The 18,208-nt window shown below is 37.2% G+C and overlaps 5 protein-coding genes across 7 annotated transcripts; 1 reads left to right on the forward strand and 4 right to left on the reverse strand.

Annotated features, from left to right (window-relative positions):
- Positions 1–747: 747 nt before the first annotated feature.
- On the reverse strand, positions 748–3,648 carry LOC108856185 (protein IQ-DOMAIN 5). 2 transcript variants are annotated; one of them, XM_018629930.2, is made up of 7 exons: positions 3,461–3,648; positions 3,122–3,237; positions 2,789–3,004; positions 2,416–2,646; positions 2,205–2,318; positions 1,501–1,987; positions 748–1,230 (listed from the first exon to the last, which is right to left on the reverse strand). In XM_018629930.2, the coding sequence occupies exons 2-7, from the start codon at positions 3,203–3,205 to the stop codon at positions 1,139–1,141; spliced, it is 1,224 nt and encodes a 407-aa protein (XP_018485432.1). In that variant the 5' UTR covers positions 3,206–3,237; positions 3,461–3,648; the 3' UTR covers positions 748–1,138. The 2 variants fall into 2 exon arrangements, with proteins under 2 accessions (XP_018485432.1, XP_018485431.1); XM_018629929.2 differs by having other exon boundaries at positions 2,789–3,010.
- Positions 3,649–5,300: 1,652 nt separating this feature from the next.
- Positions 5,301–9,018, forward strand: LOC108836244 (gamma-aminobutyrate transaminase POP2, mitochondrial). 2 transcript variants are annotated; one of them, XM_018609424.2, is made up of 19 exons: positions 5,301–5,471; positions 5,856–5,932; positions 5,998–6,082; positions 6,180–6,252; positions 6,338–6,435; positions 6,564–6,656; positions 6,740–6,813; positions 6,897–6,935; positions 7,038–7,126; positions 7,230–7,306; positions 7,402–7,476; positions 7,598–7,645; positions 7,737–7,820; positions 7,909–7,996; positions 8,080–8,158; positions 8,228–8,321; positions 8,405–8,483; positions 8,588–8,703; positions 8,789–9,018. In XM_018609424.2, the coding sequence occupies exons 1-19, from the start codon at positions 5,427–5,429 to the stop codon at positions 8,864–8,866; spliced, it is 1,491 nt and encodes a 496-aa protein (XP_018464926.2). In that variant the 5' UTR covers positions 5,301–5,426; the 3' UTR covers positions 8,867–9,018. The 2 variants fall into 2 exon arrangements, with proteins under 2 accessions (XP_018464926.2, XP_056842065.1); XM_056986085.1 differs by having other exon boundaries at positions 5,302–5,471; positions 5,844–5,932.
- A 392-nt stretch (positions 9,019–9,410) lies between these two features.
- On the reverse strand, positions 9,411–11,573 carry LOC108862666 (uncharacterized). Its single transcript, XM_056985640.1, has 7 exons — positions 11,556–11,573; positions 10,907–11,325; positions 10,697–10,837; positions 10,389–10,626; positions 10,124–10,310; positions 9,845–10,029; positions 9,411–9,773 (listed from the first exon to the last, which is right to left on the reverse strand). The coding sequence occupies exons 1-7, from the start codon at positions 11,571–11,573 to the stop codon at positions 9,507–9,509; spliced, it is 1,455 nt and encodes a 484-aa protein (XP_056841620.1). The 3' UTR covers positions 9,411–9,506.
- Positions 11,574–14,113: 2,540 nt separating this feature from the next.
- Positions 14,114–14,638, reverse strand: LOC108862667 (uncharacterized). Its single transcript, XM_018636875.2, has 2 exons — positions 14,460–14,638; positions 14,114–14,358 (listed from the first exon to the last, which is right to left on the reverse strand). The coding sequence occupies exons 1-2, from the start codon at positions 14,553–14,555 to the stop codon at positions 14,239–14,241; spliced, it is 216 nt and encodes a 71-aa protein (XP_018492377.1). The 5' UTR covers positions 14,556–14,638; the 3' UTR covers positions 14,114–14,238.
- A 247-nt stretch (positions 14,639–14,885) lies between these two features.
- LOC108862665 (uncharacterized) lies at positions 14,886–17,978 on the reverse strand. The gene is made up of 5 exons (XM_056985989.1): positions 17,705–17,978; positions 15,806–17,602; positions 15,529–15,733; positions 15,255–15,445; positions 14,886–15,155 (listed from the first exon to the last, which is right to left on the reverse strand). The coding sequence occupies exons 2-5, from the start codon at positions 17,592–17,594 to the stop codon at positions 15,067–15,069; spliced, it is 2,274 nt and encodes a 757-aa protein (XP_056841969.1). The 5' UTR covers positions 17,595–17,602; positions 17,705–17,978; the 3' UTR covers positions 14,886–15,066.
- Positions 17,979–18,208: the final 230 nt, after the last annotated feature.

Consider the following 18,208-nt stretch of genomic DNA (forward strand, 5'->3'; position numbering starts at 1 on the left):
ATATGGTTGGATCAAGCATACAATTCACAACAAAAATTTAGCTTATGCTTTTTGTAATGCAGTATTGATAATGACTAAATAGCTACTCAAACTGGGAATATATTACTCACTCTATACCATTTTAAGTGATGTTTAAGGTTTTTACACAATTATTAAGAAAATACAAACTTTTATGCACTTTATCTTGGTTATATAAAAATCACATTAAATAAAACAAGTTTAACCAATAACAAAATAGTACATGATTTTGTAATTGGTCACAAAATTTGAATGACATTTAATTTTACCTACAATAGTGAGAACATCACATGAACCAAAATAAAAATCTTAAAACTTCACTTAAAGTGAAACAGAGGAAGTATTTCCAACTCTATTTTTAGGTTTAATTTTTATAAAATGCTTTTAAGTGTGTAACTATAATTTTCTACTGTACCAGATTTCTAGTAACCAAACTGGAAAAAAGTTCCAAATAAACTAAAACAAATGTAATAGGCTAATTTTGTGTATTAGAACTAGCCCTAATGTAATAGAGTTGGGTGAAATCCTAAAACTAATTATATCTACAACAGATTGCCAAGCAAATAGCCAACACTGAGGATCCAAAACCCATTCTTACACCTCTGCAGCAAAGACGAGAGCCTACTGACATACTTTTTCTTTTCATTCATCTCTTCGCTTGTTGACATTTTCTTCCCTGCACTTTTTTATAATCACTATGCTGCTGGTTCTAGAAGATAAGCCTGTTCATACACTTAACTTTGATAATAATATCATCACACTTTAAACCTGAGACTTATACAAAAACAACGTACTATATATCACATTGGGAAGGCCATGAGAAGCATGGTCCCTTCTCCCAACAAAAAAAAAACTGTCTCACAAGATATACCCCAAATAACAACTTTACTTACCAATCCATATAAGAATCATGGACAAAAAAGGATGGCTGACATAAATAACAAACAACAATAGACGCCAAGATGATGGTGGTCTCTTCTTGATCGATGTACCAAGCAACTCTTCTCATATCTGAATGAAAACCCATAGTTTCCTCACATGATATTGATGACCTTGTTTTCTTTTTATCAGAAGCTGTGTATGTACAGGAACAGACGATTCTCAGAGACTCTTGCCAGGGCTATGCAAGCCTCTGTTTTATTGGGTCCGAGTTGCGTCTTGTCTGGTTTTGTGCAGATTTGGCTTTAGCTGACTGGGATCCCAAGGATTTTCCTGCTCAAGTGAATATTCAATTTAGACTTTAAAAGGAAAGAAAGGTCAAAAGACAACCTAAAATGTTTCAAAGATCAAACTGTACTTGCTTCCATTAACACATAAGATCAGACGTTTTACTAAAACCTAGCTATCCTAATAAATGGTCTGTATCTTTATGACCAATGCAAAGCTGATTCTCTCATCACTATCACCATGTTGATAAGACTATTCCCTCAACCATCAAAAAAAGGAAAAAAAAACAAAAGAAAAAAAAGAAATAGATCTAACCACTGTTTGGCAGAGATAATCGTTCCTTAGAAGCTCTATCTGACGCTCTTGATCTTTCTTTTGGATTGCTCTGTGATCTTGGACCAGCACCAGGTCTTGAGTTAACTTCTACTACAGCAAGATCGTCTTTAGCGAGCTTTGACCTAACCTTGGACACCACTGGGACTGGCACGCTTGAAGATATCCCAGGTGAAGACGAATTACCATCCGAGGGAGATGGCCCGGTTACCTTCTGACTCGAAACACCGGACGCAAGGTTTGAAGTCTTTGTCATCTTGCTTGCACTTTTCATCTGAGTTTTGTGCACATTCTCGGTTTGATCCATATTGTTTTCACCTAATATGGCGTCGTCCCTTAGGTTACTGTCCAGAAACCGGTTCTCCCATGGACGAACAGCCATCCATCTTTCTAACCAGTTCCATCCCCAGTTGTTTTTGTCTGGTTGAAAGCCACTGTGTGCAGATAACTGCCGAGTCCCAGCTTGCCACTACAATACACCAAATTTATATGTAAGAGAAAGAAAGATCCTTTTGTTAAAGAGTAGACAGCTTCAGTATTGGTATCATAGTGTTTTGTTAAAGATAGATCCTATAGAAGGGAACCCATGACAATCAGATAGACTTTTAAGGAATGTTACAATTAGTACCAAAGTAAGAAAATTCAAACAGTTACTTCTTAACAAGCACAGAGGTTGTGTGAGTAACCTGGTGAGTCAAAGCATATGCCATAGCCCTCTCACGCTTAGCTGCAGCTTCCTGCCTCTTTAGTATCTTGGCTTGGATTTGTTCAACAGAACCAATGCTATCACACCAACCTTCCTGAGAAATGATAAAAAAAAATAGTCCAACGTGACTATACTGTCTCTACAAAACTTAAAAGGCCATATAAAGGTTGTAAATTATAAGTGATTATCACCTCTATTTCTCGAACTCTGGCTTCATCATCTGCAAACTGTTGCTGAAGCATCTGCTGACCCGTTTCACTTTCCAATGCTAGACGGACACGTCTCGCGCGTACACGAGCCTGAACTCTGACTAACGCTTGCATGCATCGGAGCGTTACAGCAGCTTGCTTTCTCACCGCGTGTCCTCTGACAAGGGCTTGAAGTCTAACCAATCTCTTCAATGCTCGTAAAGCCCTTCTAGCCTGAGATAAAAAAAATAAAGGTATCATCTTTCTCTAAGTCCAGTGACATTAATTAATCATGGTGTATCTCACGCAACATCAAAAAAGAGTAATCATAAAGTAACGCTTGAGACAGATGTAAATAAAGTTAGTGATGATATACCAGAAACGCTCGAAAAGCTGTTTGAATCCGCGTTGCAGCCATATGTTCCTTCCTTTGTTCTTCATAAGCAGCACCATACGATTGTATTGAAGTTGAAGTAGAGACCCCATTATCAACCATGCTCCTATGCGGATTAGAATCTTCAAACCCATGTTGAAACTTCTCAGCATCAAAATCAACAGAATGGTTTCTCCCAAACCGGCTCTTGGTTGCAATCTTCACCTTCACCAATTGAACAAACATATAATGAAGAAAGTATACATCTTTAATCAACATTTGGAGTTGAGATAAAGAGATTCTCTTGTAATGAAAGGTCATAGAGTGTGTACTTACATTATCATCCTTCTTTTTAGACTTTGACTTATCAGATTTGGTGAAACCAACTAACGCTTTAATCCATCTCCCTGAAGCACCCATTGTTGTATCAAAGCAAGCTAGGAACTAACTACCTGCAGAATTGAATTATTCAGAAAGAAACAAACTTTCCTTTTTGGGTTGAAGCAAGCAACAGATACACAAATAAGGAAACTCAATTGAGTAGGATCCCAAAATTAAAAACCCAAACTTTATTGACGAACACTTAATCAGCAACTCTGTATTGTAATAAAAATAAGCAAACTTTGCACTAAACTCTCAAATTGAGAAAATAAGAAGCAAAATTAGAAACTTTACCGGCGGGGAAGGAAGGAAAGATGAGGGGACGATGAGATCTCTTGAAAGGGTATGAGAGTGAGTGATCTTTTATTCAGTCAGTGGCCGTCTTTCTTGCCTACTTTTTCTCTCTCTCTCTAAAAAAGTCCATTTCTTTCTCGCTCTATAAATGTGAAGAAGATTGACAGATAGGAATTGACTTGCTACAAATTGATGTATCGTTTCGTTTCCCTCTACTTAGATACGAATGAGTGAATGATGGATAGATTGCACGCCGTCGGGGGGCTAAACTGCGCCGTGTAACTTTGAAACTTCTCAGCGTTTATTAAGCTGTAAAACAACACGCAGTTTAGTTTCTAATAGTTCTTATTTTTTTTATTTTTGTATGTTTAAGTGCAGGCATTTATACTAAATAAGTTTTTAAATATTTATATTGGAATGATAAGACAAAAAAAATGTTTCTTGTCCTATGTGACGTCTTGTCATTGTCATCTATGACATGGATGTGATTGATTTGTAATGTCTGTAATTTTTATAAGACGGATCGTTTTCTCTATTGTTTTTCATGCATCCATAAACATATATAACCTAATGATTTGTAACTTTGTGCTTGATTTGTAACGTTGTGTTACTACCACTATTATTCAAGTTGTTAACCTTTTTTTGTCAGCTGTCCATTTTTTCAATTAAAAATTTAGATGCAGTTTTTTTTTTTTTGGTAAAAAAATTTAGATTAAGTTTTAGTTACATGAGACGTTATTTCGAAGAACTCTTCTATCTATAACCATAGCTGATCTATATAAAAAATGTCTTGTTTTTAGTTTATTTAGCTAGTTGGTGTATCCGATCATTCTTGCTCTGATAAATATAAAATGAATATAAAATAGGCTTGGGTTCTAAAATTTATTTTGTAATCGGAAAGCATCAGTTTCCGAAGAAAAAGCTGCTCAATCCATACAATAGTCATATCTTTTATCTGAACAATCCATCTGAAAACGGATCAAAGGTATCTTCATGTCTCTTATACATGAGATCATCCAAAATAGTTCTTCCATTTCGGCGTGTAAAACCGAAAAATTTCTGATACGCACATGTAATCCGAATGATTCAATGTCCATGTGATCCTTAAAACTCCACTCTAAACCATTAACACCGATCTATGAAGCAATATCGATTTGGCAAATTGGATTTCAAAGTATCCAAAAGAATATTGTTTCAGCAACTAAAGTATCATCGTCCATTTTTTCCTCTTTTTGATTAATCTTTCTCTAACTTTCTGCTTCAAAGGAGGCTAAAAGTTTATCATTCTTTATATTTCGCATATAATAATAGGTCCATTAGAAAATATCGAATTGTACTCTAGTAGAACCACTTCTTTTCTTTTGTAAAATAGAAAGTTTGGTATATAGAAGTTGTTAAATAGAAAAACAAAATGAACTTATCAAACAAAGATGACTATCTGCTTCAGAAGATATACATCTTGATGAAAGTAATTATGGTTTAATCCAACGTAACCTGTAGCTGCAACAAACAAAACAAGCATACAATTTTTAGTGGTAACCAATTACTAAAATGAGAATATGACTCCATTATCTACCGCTTATCACCATGTATTTTTTAACAAAGACATAATTATTTTGTTCATATTAACTTTAATTTAAATATTTAATATTATGTAATCAAAATTTGGAATTAGAAAAACACGAGTTAGCCTAGTTGGTGTGATGATTTAATATGGTAAGGAATTTGCAAAATATGGGTGCCAAAAATGAATAAGAGAAACTGTAATAAAAAGAGTCAATGACACGTCATTGATCAAAAATCAAATGGAACTCGAAAGAGATAATAAGAAAAAGATATTTTACTTTGTAGAGTATTCATATAAGGAAGGTGTATCGACGATGATGATCCTCCTCTGTTTTTAAAAAGCAAACTAATCTTAAAAGAACAAATTAAAGGGGGATCGGATAATTCTCTCTGTTTCGAAATGGCAGTGGTCAACAGCCTCCGACGATTGGCGCGCACTACCCAGGTTTTTCTCACTCGCTCCTTTCGATTGATTTCATTTAGCTTCGCTCGTCACCCGTCGTAGTAGATTAGGATCCTGTCCAGATTCATGTTGAAATGAAATGCTTAAAAATTGAATCTTTCTGCTTCTTTTATTTTATTCTTTGGTTATAAATTCTATTTGACAAAAAAAAAAATTCAAATGTAACTTTGCTAGTGTAACTTTTTTTGGGGATTCTCCAGTAATCAAGGAACCTTTTTCTTTAATTTTATAATAATAAATGACCCCAAACAGTGATTCTTGAAGAATTTCAAGGAATCCATTTTTATATATTAACTCAAACAGTGATTTTGAGCTAAAATAAAAAAAAATCTCTATCCTTCTCTCATATGGCAGGTTACTTTGCAGAGCAGGTATGCTGTTTCTTCCAAATACATGCCTGGCTCGAGAATCTTCACTACAGAAGCATCACCAGACAAGCTTGGGTAAGTTTCATTTTCTTAATTTGCTTCTCTAAAAGTTTCATGCTTTTTGTTTGCTGATGGGGCAGGTCTAAAGGGCATGATATGCTAGCTCCTTTTACAGCTGGGTGGCAGAGTGCTGATTTAGATCCTCTGATCATTGCCAAATCCGAGGTCACCTCCCTTCTTTTCTTTTTTTGATTCATTCGTCAATGCTTTTTGATACAAAACAAGCGGGTGACATTTCTTTTTCCTTTCATTCTTCTTACAGGGGAGTTATGTGTATGATGACCATGGCAAGAAGTATCTTGATTCTCTCGCTGGTCTATGGTGTACAGCCTTAGGTACATTTGATTTTTTCTCTCCTCTTTTGGTCTTCCTGGGATATTTGTGAAAGTGTCAGCATTGACACCCCTCAAAATCTTGCAGGAGGAAATGAGCCACGTCTTGTTTCTGCTGCGGTAGGGCAGCTGGACACCTTGCCGTTTTACCACTCCTTTTGGAACCGTACTACTAAACCATCTCTGGTACTCAAACCATCTTTTTCCTGCTTCTGTTTTCTGTGTCCTGTTAAGACTTTCAGGGCAGTATACTTGATGGGTAATTAAAGAGATTTTGATCATATTGTGATATATCTTTTTTCCTGCAAAAACAGGATCTTGCTAAGGATCTTATAGAGATGTTCACTGCCAAGAAAATGGCCAAAGCTTTTTTTACAAACAGTGGATCAGAAGCCAATGATACACAGGTTTGAAGGTTTCCCAAACTATATCATCTACCTTGATCTTCTTCTTTTTCAAAGCTTATAAATCTCACGCATGTGTAATGCAGGTCAAGCTGGTTTGGTATTACAATAACGCACTTGGAAGGCCTGAGAAGAAGAAATTTATCGCGAGAAAGAAATCGTGAGAAAAAAGGATGTTTGTTTGTCATTATGTGTGTTGTCTGTTTTTATAAGTACTTATAAGTGCGGTGTTATGAATTTCAGGTACCATGGCTCCACTTTAATATCAGCAAGTTTGTCCGGGTATGATGAAATATAGTTCCTCAGATATACTCTTTAGAAATGCCAAAAGACTCTTTATATTTGCCTAACAAATGCATCAATGTTGATCCTCTGTTTTTATAGTCTCCCAGCGCTGCATCAAAACTTTGATTTACCTGCACCGTTTGTGTTGCACACAGATTGCCCTCATTACTGGCGTTTTCATCTTCCAGGTGTGAAGGATTCTAAATTCCATTATTGGTTAAAGGAAAGCTTTGCTAAAAGCTTAAGAGTGATCTTTGATTTTTAACCTTGGATAATAATTCTTTTGTGCAGGGGAAACGGAAGAGGAGTTCTCAACCAGATTAGCCAAGAATTTAGAGGATCTTATCATTAAAGAGGGACCAGAAACTGTGAGCAAATCTATTGTTACTTAAGGAAATTACGAGCTTCATGCAGTAACGATGATGTTGGCATCTCAATCTAACGCAAATGTCTTCTTTACCAGATTGGTGCTTTTATCGCTGAACCAGTAATGGGTGCTGGTGGTGTGATACCTCCACCTGCTACTTACTTTGAAAAGGTCATTTTCATAACCTTTGTTGGCAGTAAATACCATTTGCAATGATTACTCTGTTTTCTGGTTAGGTAACTGTGGATGGATGTGATGTGTTCTTTTTTTCTTTCTCATTTCTGTACTGCAGATTCAAGCTGTTGTTAAGAAGTATGATATCCTGTTCATTGCTGATGAGGTATATGTACTATCTTATTGAACTATGTTTACTCTCACGATGAAGAAAAAAGATATCATCATCCGTTTTTAATTTTGTTTGGCTCTATAAGGTGATTTGTGCATTTGGAAGACTTGGGACAATGTTTGGCTGTGATAAATACAACATCAAGCCAGATCTTGTGTCCTTAGCCAAGGTGAGATTTTGCAAGATGATATGTTGATTTCTTGTCACCGCGGAGAATTATCCAGACGATTTGTAAATCTTTTTTTTAATATATGCAGGCACTATCCTCAGCGTACATGCCAATTGGAGCCATTCTTATGAGTCAAGAAGTAGCAGATGTCATATATTCTCAAAGCAACAAGCTAGGTATATGCTAGTTATGCTCAGCTTTGTAAAATATTCCAGTATCCTGATCTTAAAAACCATTTTTTTTGTTTTTGGTATTTCAGGTGCTTTCTCCCATGGATTTACTTACTCTGGTCATCCAGTTTCATGTGCTGTAGCAATTGAAGCGTTAAAGATATACAAGTGAGTTGTTGATAATGATTCTCATTTCTGTGTTCTGCACTTTCTTGACGCTTAATGTTCATATGACAGAGAGAGGAACATACCAGAACATGTCGCCAGAGTTGCCCCAAGGTTTCAAGATGGTCTTAAAGCTTTTGCCAAGAGTAGTCCTATTATTGGAGAGGTCTGGTTTCTCTTTTACTGGTTAATTACTCACCAGCTTATCTGTCGAAGTCTTTGATTGAACATTTTTGTGATGGTTTTCAGATAAGAGGAACGGGTTTAATTCTGGGGACTGAGTTTACAGACAACAAATCTCCAAACGAACTGTTTCCACCAGAATGGGGTAATTAAAAGTCTCTAATTGACCAAACAAGCAACAAAAGTGTCTCTCTCTCCTCTCCTAAACTCATTACCTTACTAAGAGATCTCTTCAATTGACGTTTCCAGGTGTTGGCGCATATTTTGGAGCCGAGTGCCAGAAGCGTGGTATGCTAGTCCGTGTTGCAGGTGATGGCATTATGATGTCTCCACCGCTCATTATCTCACCTGAAGAGATCGACGAGGTAAGTTGCATGCAATTCTTGAAATATTAATCTTGTTCGTCTTTTCCTCCTCATTGGGTTTTATCTTATTCTTTTTTCTTTGCAGTTGATTGATATCTACGGGAAGGCATTGAAAGCTACGGAAGAGAGGGTAAAAGAACTCAAGGCTCAACACAAGAAGTGAGAAGCAAAGGGTTCTGATGCTGTCCAGGAAATAGTGGTTTAGATCTCTCTCCTTGAATTGTTTGCCATTTGCTTTGCGTACAGTTCCCGAATTCAGTTTATATATGCATAATAAAGCATCCATGCAACACAATAAACCATCCAACTTCAGCCTCCCTTTTTTTGTGAGCTTTTCACCACATAACAATCTGTGGAAAATGGTCTGACAAAGTGACAAGTTAGTCTAGGCGACATCTGAAAAGTCGAGTAGAATCCCTGGCTTGTGTAGGCGAACTAAACATAAGTCTCTCTTTTCAATTCATACACTCCCCCACCCCTTCCTTTGCTACTCATCAGATTGTCTTCATTTTTCATGGGTAGGTTTTACATGGAGATGATAACGATTGCATTCATGCACTAACAAAGTTGCATTTATTCAAGGAGAGCTGCTTGTAACCCAACTCTATCAGTCAATCCCTTTATGTTTATAAGATCCGTCCCACTTTTCATCCCGGAGAGAAAGGGTGTGCAAAATGGTTCTTTCGGTGAGAGCTGATAACTCCAAATATCTTAAACTTTTCTTCTTGTATCAAACTAAATTACTTTGGTCCCCAACCAACATACAAAAAAAAACAAAATTGAGGTATTGTTGAAACCAAAACTCAGAGGACCCGAAGGAGAAAATTGGAGAGATAGTGGCCTTGAGGGTAGGATGGGTCAAGTGGGTGATCAGAAGCAGCCCCAGCCTCCCTAACCACAGTGATCTTCTTTCCAGCCATTGCTGCAGCGCTCTGAAGAATGCTCAAGAACTTTCCGCTCTGTGTCATGGCACCTGAACATGAGCATGTCATCAACAAACCTCCACTACTTGTCAATCTCATTGCCAACGAGTTGAGGTTTCTGTACATTCCTGCCGCGTTATGTAAAACCTAGCAGCAGCATATTTCAATTATTCCTGTAAGAGAAGAATAAAAGAAACAAAGTGGAAGCAAGCCCACACCTTTTTCCTTGGAGCTAGCTTAGGAGGGTCAAGGATGACAATGTCCCAAGTCTCTTCCCTTGACAGAGCACCCTTCATGAATTCTGTAGAATCTTGTTTGAAGAAAACAACCTTCCCTGGATCCATATCGTTGAGGATTACATTCTCTCTGGCCAGCTCCAAAGCAGGTAAAGATGAATCAATTCCTGAAAAGTGTTTTTTTTTTTTCTTTTATCAGACGAAAGGTAAATGGAATAAATAGTAGAATTAAACAAAAAAAAACAAAAAAAAATGTGTTACCAAGGACACTGGTAGCACCTCCTTTCGCAGCATTGAGTGCGAAACCACCACTATAGCAGCAGAGATCAAGAACTCTTTTGCCAGAGGAGATGGTTGATATGAAGTGACGGTTCTCGCGTTGATCGGTGTAGAACCCTGTCTTCTGTCCCTCTAGCGAGATTGCGTAAGTGATTCCATTTTCTACCACCTAGGGCATAAGAAAGAACATCATTCCCTGATGATTGTTGGTTTGTTTCCATAAAGATAGCCAGGGGAAAGCAAAGACCATTGATCTCTCGGGGAGAGGAGGAGATGATGATGATGATTGTGTTAGTTTCAAAGAGGAGATATCAAAGCCATCTTCTTTGAGAAGATCAAGAGAAGGTCTCCAGTTGATGTGATTAACTCCATGGACTGATGATCTCAAGCAAGCCTCCACATGATTCCTGTACTTTTCAATCCAAGCAGCGGACGATGCAACCACAGCTATATCTCCAAACACATCCACTATCAATCCAGACAATCTTGCAGAGAGCAAGAAGATGTGTTACAAGATTTGAAAAAAAAAAAGGTTGTTGAGATAAGTGAGTGTACCTATCTCCCTCACTGTTGACAAGACGATAAGCATTAGTGTGGTTATTTTCCGAGGGGAGTCCCAAATGATTCCGCAACTGAACAGCTTGAGTGATTCTTGTCTGGAGAAGCTTCTCAACGTTGAGTGCACAAGAAGGATCTCTGCCACGAAGTATGAATAATAAGAAATTGAATAAGCACTGATTCAGAAAAAAAGAAGGAGAAACCAACCTGGTGGATTCGTGTTGGAGCTGCATAAGGCGAACACAGAACATAGAAACGGAGTTATACAAACCCCAGCCGATGGGATTCTCGGTGCCGTCGGCGACAATGACGACGTCTCCGGTCTTTGGAGGTGGCTTTCCGATGATCCTGTCCACAGCTCCACTGTACACCATTGGACTTCCGTCTTTGAACAGCTGTGTCTTTCCCTTTTTAAGTACCACCTTTGCAACAGCACCTGACAGGGGAGGGCGAGAAGAAGTAGATAAACAAACAATTCGCGAAGAAGACGATGAGAGGAGGTGGAGCACACCCGCGGCCACGGCTACCACCATTGCCAAAGGATTCCTCAGACGACGGTGGTGGATATGGCTTGGCTGCTCTTTTACAAATTTGAACACATAACCCGCTAGTGGACTTAGTGCTTTCTCTTATTGGGCTGGGTTTATTTATAACCAGGGCCGAGTTATATTTACGGATACATACTTTTTTTTTTCTATTTCTTATTTGTTGATGTACTTTCTTGACTGTCAATTAAAAAAAAAAAAAAAAATTCTGACAATTCATATTGCAGGGATAGGAACATATCAGAGCATGTAGACAGAGTTTCCACAAGATTTCAAGAAGGTCCCAAAGCTTTCTCCATTAGTCCTGTTACTGGAGAGGTACAATTCATTTTAGTCACACTACTTAAGAGTTTCTTCTATGACTGAGCATTTGGACATCGCGTGATGGTTTTTTTAGATCAGAGGAACTGGTTTGATTCTCGCGACTGAGTTTACGGAAAATAAATCGGCAAACCACCACCAGAATGGATAATAATAATGTCTACTATGCTCTTAAACCCTCTCAAACTATTTGAAAGCCTGTACTAAAATGTTCTATACTTCAAAGGGTGGGTCAGTATAGTAAACCACCACCAGAATGGGTAATAATAATGTCTACTATGTCTATTACGCTTTTTTTTTGTCTACTATGCTTTCTTCTTTTATGTATATATATTTTATGTAAAGAAAGCGTACATGAGGTAAAATAGTTTATTTTTTCCTTTAAAACCTACATATGTATATTTACGATGTGATAACTTGAATATTAAATGTGATTTATTATATGGTAGATTTTTAGCCGTTTAGGAAGATTTATACAAGATTGGACAGTGGAAAAGAGTCTGGTTATTGCCGAAGTTGTGGATCAAAATAAAGGTACTTAGCTTTATATCATAGTTATATATTTGAAATATATACTATTTTATACAGCATTAAATTGGTTTATATATGTAGATGAGATTTATTGGGAAATTGTATTATTATGAATGTTACAAGCTATCTACAACACTAATCTTTCTGAATACTTGCAGTTAGAATTCTCCATTAAAGAGTTGGTTGATCAGATCAAGTTAGGAAAAGATAAAAATTTGAAGCTTTCAAACTTAAATCTTACATTCAACCATATTGCCTTAATAGGGGTGATGAAAAAACCAACAACTAAACATGGAAGTGTAAAGGTAACCGTTACAAAAGATTAGACAGTAGAAAAAAGCTTATTATTGATGACACTATAGACCAAAATAAAAGTAGCTTTCTCACCGCCCACGGTTTTAAGGAAATATTTTGCCCAAAATTTGGGCAGTTTTGCAACTAAGTTAATCTAGATATAGTAACAAAGGTTCAAAGCTGCAAAACGATCAACTACTTAAAAGATTTACTGCAAGTGTATTTAAATGACATTATCCAGCGTATCGTGGAAAGAAAGAACAAGATGTTTCTTTTGTCCCTTCTAGGCGATCGGAAAATAAAGAAATAGTTAATAATCTAATTTTAAATTTGTTTTCAAAAGTCTTTCAAAAACATCTCTTATCTTTCATTCTTTTTTCCAATTTTATTTATATATTTTCTGATTTTAATAAAAAAAACTCCCCTGGATTTAAATGTTTTATTAACAAATTAATGTTTGAGGGAGTTTTTAAAAGCCAAATACATAATAAATAAATAGTATTGAAATAATTACATCACATAACTTAAGCGATAAATTTTACCAATGATTTGATCCAACAAAAGCGATATAGATAAGGTGACATTCTTCTAGAGTTCTAAATGTATAAGGTTATACAAATAATCGGATGTAACGGAAACTACGATAATACAAAGATCTTATTTAGTCTAAAAATATCTAAGATTAGTATTTTCTTAAATTCATCGAAATCACCAATGATTTACAGAAAACAAAGAATAAAGAAATAACTTTCAATTTTATTAATCAAATCATAAATTAAATACAATTCTAGGCATAAAAACCTATTTATATGAAATCCAAATAATTTTAAAACTATTAAAAATTATTAAGATAATTCAAACTAATTAAGATAAACACTAAAATAAATAACAAACTAGTAATATAAAGTTGAACATGGTCTCACTAGATTACAATAGGTAATAACTAAACCAGCGATCTATACAGATCGGTACGGGGCTAACCGACACGTGGACCAGAATGGCTCATCTATCTTATTAAAACAGAAACATTATGTTGGACCTAACATTTATTTTGTAAGTTTTTAAATTAAATACACTTTTATACTTTATAGTTAAACATACATTAAATCACTAATGTTCCTTTCTTTATACTACTATCCATGTTTCCAAACAATATACTTATTTCTTTATAATACTATCAATGTTTCCAAACAATATACTTATTTTTATATACTACTATCAATGTTTTCAAACAATATATTTTTTATATAGTAAACTACTATCATTGTTTCCAAATAATACAATAATTAATCTTAGTTATTTTATATCTATCATTTTTTCTTTAAAATTTTGTAGAAACGTCATAATTTCATAAACTGCAAAATAGTGAACATTAAAATTTCGATTATAAGATTACAAATTATGAAACTATTACAATTTAAATCCGATTAGATTACATATCGGTCATTCATCAGTTCAATCGGTTAGTCTCGGATTTTAGTGATTTTTTAATATGAATATTTTAAAAACACAAATTGAATTGTCCGATCTCCGAATTAACCGGTATAATCACAATCGGGTTGAATTTAAAAATACTGATTTAAATACAAAAATATTTTAAATACATACTTTTAAAAAATTACCAAAATATTTGTTAAATTATTAGTAAAATTTTTTATCGTAAAATATTCCGCGCTTCAAAAGCGCGGGTCAAAATCTAGTAGAGTTTATAATACTTGAAAACTCATGAAAACGAAATACATAGATCACTGCTGAATCAGAGTAACATATCTTACAAGTTACAACATTTACTAAAGAACATAGATTACGTTATGGAATACGAATCATCATCATCCATCACCCTGGGTTTCAAGAACGAGGACGTTTTTTATTTGCTTCTCTTTTCAATCTTCTCTCTCTGGAACTTAGTGAAGTCTTGAACCCTGCTCCCTCTCCATTCTCCGAGTCGTACAAATCTTTAAACGATTTCTGCATATTGCCAAACAAGAACAAGATTGGTCTTGATGATCTTTTCTTCTACTCTGAAAACTGAAAACTAGAGTTGTGATTCATTACAACAAAAGACTAACCTCTCTGATCTCAGCGAAGCTGACGGCGTAGAAAGTGACGACGGAGACTGCGAGTATTCCCAGAACAGGGAGACCTATATGGCTAAGCCCATCCATTTTCTTTCTTCTCTCCACAGTCGACACAAAACAAACCAAACTTATCTTCCTCTCTTTAAGTCCAGAGGATAAGGCTCTTTATACACTGAGTTCTTGATAACCACACAACCTTTAAACCATACATTATTAACCAGCTAATGACACTTGCAAACCAGATTTAACCTCAATCACTGTCTGAATATAAATCTCTCCCTTTTTCACTTATTTCAAAAATCAAGATTAGACATATAGAAGAGAAACTGTGAAACAATGGATCATTCCGGAGATTGGACAAAACCTTGAAAAAAAAACAATCGCAACATGTCTGTGGTTTTGTACCTCACTAGCATATAGAGAAGAAATGCATGCTCAGTAACTAATAGTTTTTATGGGACACATCATAAATTAGTAAACGGTAAAAAAAACTATATAGAATACAAACCCCAAGCCCTAGAGAAAATCAAATCACAAATGTTTCTCCGAATCAAAACAGACCCTATGATTACATAAAAAGAGATTCTTCTCAGTGAGTTCACGTGAACAGCTTCTCCGATATGTTTGTGAAATAACCTTCATCACTCACTTCCTTTTCTCCCTTGAATATCTCTCCATCATCAAAACCTGTTCACACATTTCCATTAGAAAAGAAAAAAAAACACTTCTCACACCAATTATTCTATCTCCAAAAACTAGATTATCTGAAAACTTTATTATTATTACCTGTCCCCAAGTCTTCTGTTTCATCGATGTTAACCGCTGCTACTTCTGTCCTCTTAAAGGACTCAAGCGACTTCCAGTCTGAGCTTCCATCTCCTTCTATACAAACTTGGTTTCTTGAAACCCAGTCTTCAAGAAGCTCCATGTTGCTCTGTGATAACGGGTCTACATTCTCATCTCCGCTTTCAACCCCCCTGAAAGAGACAAAGAAACCCCTTTTACTTCTGTTTTCAACAAACATTGTTACTTGTGATTGAAGCAAAAGATTCTAACTTACAGTCTTCTGAGACGCATGTTGTACTGAACAAACAGAAGATCGCTGAGACGCTGTCTCTCAATAGAGTTCTTGGCTTCATATACTTTCTCCACTGGTGTCAGGATCCTCCCGGAGCCAACCAATGAGCTGCACGTCTGACTCAGAAGACGTATAGCAAATCTTGACAGGTTCAAGCAGCTTTCTCCATATGTAGACCACCATTCAGCTAAAAAACAACCAAAACATGTTTTTTTAAGTACTTAAACAAAACACAGACTCAATAAACAATTGGCGTTACCAGGAAGCATAGTGTCTCGAGCTCTGATTGCTAAGTTCCTTCCGAAGATCCCAACAGCATTCTTGTAAGAGTTTATGTCCTTGGCGACTATTTCTTGAATGGTGTCTTCAGGGACCAGCTTCTCAATGCAATCAACAACAGCCAAGTGTATCTCGCTACGCATCTCTTCCCCAATGTTATAAAAGAACTTGGGGTTAAGATAGAAACCAGCAGCGTGCAAAGGAAGACGCTGCTGCTGCTGCTGCCACCACTTATCTATAATCTTCCAGAAGATCAAGTAATCCTCTCTGTGAACCAGATGCGTCTTGATCGCTTCCTTTGCTCTGTACACCGCCGCATAGACATACCCCATCCCAGGCCTCCTTGCAGAACAAACAATCCTCAAAACTCGCAGAAGAGGGAGAGTTATATTGTTCGCCAGCGTCAACGCCTTCCAGAAACCCTCGTCGTTGATAGTCTCTGTCATGGCTAACCCGCCTGCTTCTTTCGAGTAAGAACACTCGTTCCACTCGGATGAAGTCACCATAGCCTGCAAGTGAGGCTTCAGCTCAGCGATACGGGACATCGTTGCGAAGTTAGTGGAGTGAGCGGTGAAAGCTGGCTGGAGAATGTCGTTGCCGTAAGTGAACTTCCTCATGAGATTCAAGACGCCGATGTGGTTGTAGATGATCCTAGTGACGGTTCTCGCTTGCTCGATGATCTCTCTTATCCAGTCAACCTCCCCGAACTCCTCGAGCATCTTGTCCACGCAGTGTGCGGCGCATGGGACCCAGTAGAGAGAAGGATAGGCCTCCATCAGCTTCTTCCCTGCAGAGAGGTAATGATCTTCGCATTTGGTGATGACTTGGACAACGTTGGTGTCTCCTATCTCTTCAACCACCTCCTTAAGAAGCTCACACAGCTTATCATCATCATAATCAGATGCGTCGACGGATCTCAGGAACACTACTTTCTCCGGACAGTGAACCAAGAAGTTAAGCACTTTACGTCCTTTGTCTGAACTCGATTCATGTACCAAAACAGAACATCCTGTCTTCTTCCACATTGTTCTGCACTCATCGATATCTTTCTTCATTTCCTCTACACAGCTCTTCAAAATCCAACCTTTGAGGTCTTCGTTAGCAGGTAAAGAAACACCAAAACCACCAGAAACAATCGCGTCGACCAACGGCTGGAAATTAACAGAGCTAACAGCATCGAACTCAGCTCCTATATCAAACAAGAACCTCCCAATCGCCATGTGAACATCCGTCTTCTCACGTTGCGCAATGCTCTTAACGCTGCTAATAGCCACAGGGATGAGATTATCCATATCTCCACCGATCAAATCCTCAAACGCAGCAGCGTTCTTCCTACTCCTGTAAGTCCTCTGCTTCGTCCTCCCCGAGCTCTGTCCACCACCACCAGCTGCAGCAGCAACCACATCCCCGTTGTTGTTCACGTCAGAGCCTTCGACGCCCACCTGAGTAGTAGTCTCGGGAGGGAAGTAAGCTATAGGGAGAGGCTCGGCGCTAGACCTGCGCCTCTTCCTCTGGCGCCTCACGGTCCCGTCGATGCACTGCTGGAGGTAGAGACGGACGTCTTCGGGGACTTGGTCGCAGATTGTGCCTTGGCCTTTCTTGCCGGCGAGATGCTCTTTGACGCGGGTGATGCCGCCTCCTTTGAACATCTTCTTGCAGTAGAGACATCTCATCTGGACTCGGTCTCCGTATTTGTAGACCTCGCAGTGTTTCCATGCACTGTCTTGTTTCTGTGGTGTGAGAGCTACTGGCTCCAAATCTGAATCCATTATTCTCCCTACAAAGAGACACAACCAATGAAACATTTAGATCGAGGGAAAGAGACAGAACCGGTGAGGTTCTCAGATTTGTAATAACAAAAAAGAAGAATTAAACGAGCCTGTTTGGTTTGTAGGTTGTGACCGGGTTGGTTGGTCGGTTGGTTACGGAGAGAATCGGTTAGGTAATGAAGTTGATTAAATTACGGTTAAAGGACTTCGGTTCCGGGGAAGGATCAGGTGGAATCAGACGGAGGAGAAGGGTTTGAGTATCGTCGAGGGAGAATCTGAAGGTGACGGAGAGATGCAATTTCTGGGAATTTTTTTTTTCTTTTGAGATGAGCCCGGCTTGATTAGGGTTCGAGAGGAAGACAAGGGTTGGGCAGCTATTTCTGGTTTATAAAAACGATAAATTGTTTTTTTTAATTAATACTAGAGCTCGATCGCGGATTTTATTTTCATTTTTATATGTATATATATTTATTTAGATCATTAGTAGTATACATTTTTAATTTTAATCATATATTTAAATATTTATAAAGCTTTTCAAATACAATAATATATAGTTTGCATGTTGTAAATAGTCAACTCTTTAAACCGTCTTACGTATTTGTTGCTTCTTATTA

This window comes from Raphanus sativus, chromosome 5 (assembly GCF_000801105.2).
Source record: "Raphanus sativus cultivar WK10039 chromosome 5, ASM80110v3, whole genome shotgun sequence".
Lineage (NCBI taxonomy): Eukaryota > Viridiplantae > Streptophyta > Magnoliopsida > Brassicales > Brassicaceae > Raphanus > Raphanus sativus.

Coding starts and splice junctions, on each gene's coding strand:
- LOC108856185 (XM_018629929.2), bottom strand. CDS start 3,205: ATGGGTGCTTCAGGGAGATGGATTAAAGCGTTAGTTGGTTTCACCAAA. Junction 3,011..3,121: donor CTAAAAAGAAGGATGATAAT/GTAAGTACACAC, acceptor CAATTGGTGAAG/GTGAAGATTGCAACCAAGAG. Junction 1,988..2,204: donor CATATGCTTTGACTCACCAG/GTTACTCACACA, acceptor GGTGTATTGTAG/TGGCAAGCTGGGACTCGGCA.
- LOC108862667 (XM_018636875.2), bottom strand. CDS start 14,555: ATGGATGGGCTTAGCCATATAGGTCTCCCTGTTCTGGGAATACTCGCA. Junction 14,359..14,459: donor GCTTCGCTGAGATCAGAGAG/GTTAGTCTTTTG, acceptor GGCAATATGCAG/AAATCGTTTAAAGATTTGTA.
- LOC108862665 (XM_056985989.1), bottom strand. CDS start 17,594: ATGGATTCAGATTTGGAGCCAGTAGCTCTCACACCACAGAAACAAGAC. Junction 15,446..15,528: donor AACATGCGTCTCAGAAGACT/GTAAGTTAGAAT, acceptor TGTCTCTTTCAG/GGGGGTTGAAAGCGGAGATG. Junction 15,156..15,254: donor AACAGAAGACTTGGGGACAG/GTAATAATAATA, acceptor ATGTGTGAACAG/GTTTTGATGATGGAGAGATA.
- LOC108862666 (XM_056985640.1), bottom strand. Junction 10,311..10,388: donor CTCTCCCCGAGAGATCAATG/GTCTTTGCTTTC, acceptor CTTATGCCCTAG/GTGGTAGAAAATGGAATCAC. Junction 10,030..10,123: donor AGGTGCTACCAGTGTCCTTG/GTAACACATTTT, acceptor AACACTTTTCAG/GAATTGATTCATCTTTACCT.
- LOC108836244 (XM_056986085.1), top strand. CDS start 5,427: ATGGCAGTGGTCAACAGCCTCCGACGATTGGCGCGCACTACCCAG. Junction 5,472..5,843: donor GATTGGCGCGCACTACCCAG/GTTTTTCTCACT, acceptor CTCATATGGCAG/GTTACTTTGCAGAGCAGGTA. Junction 6,436..6,563: donor GTACTACTAAACCATCTCTG/GTACTCAAACCA, acceptor CTGCAAAAACAG/GATCTTGCTAAGGATCTTAT.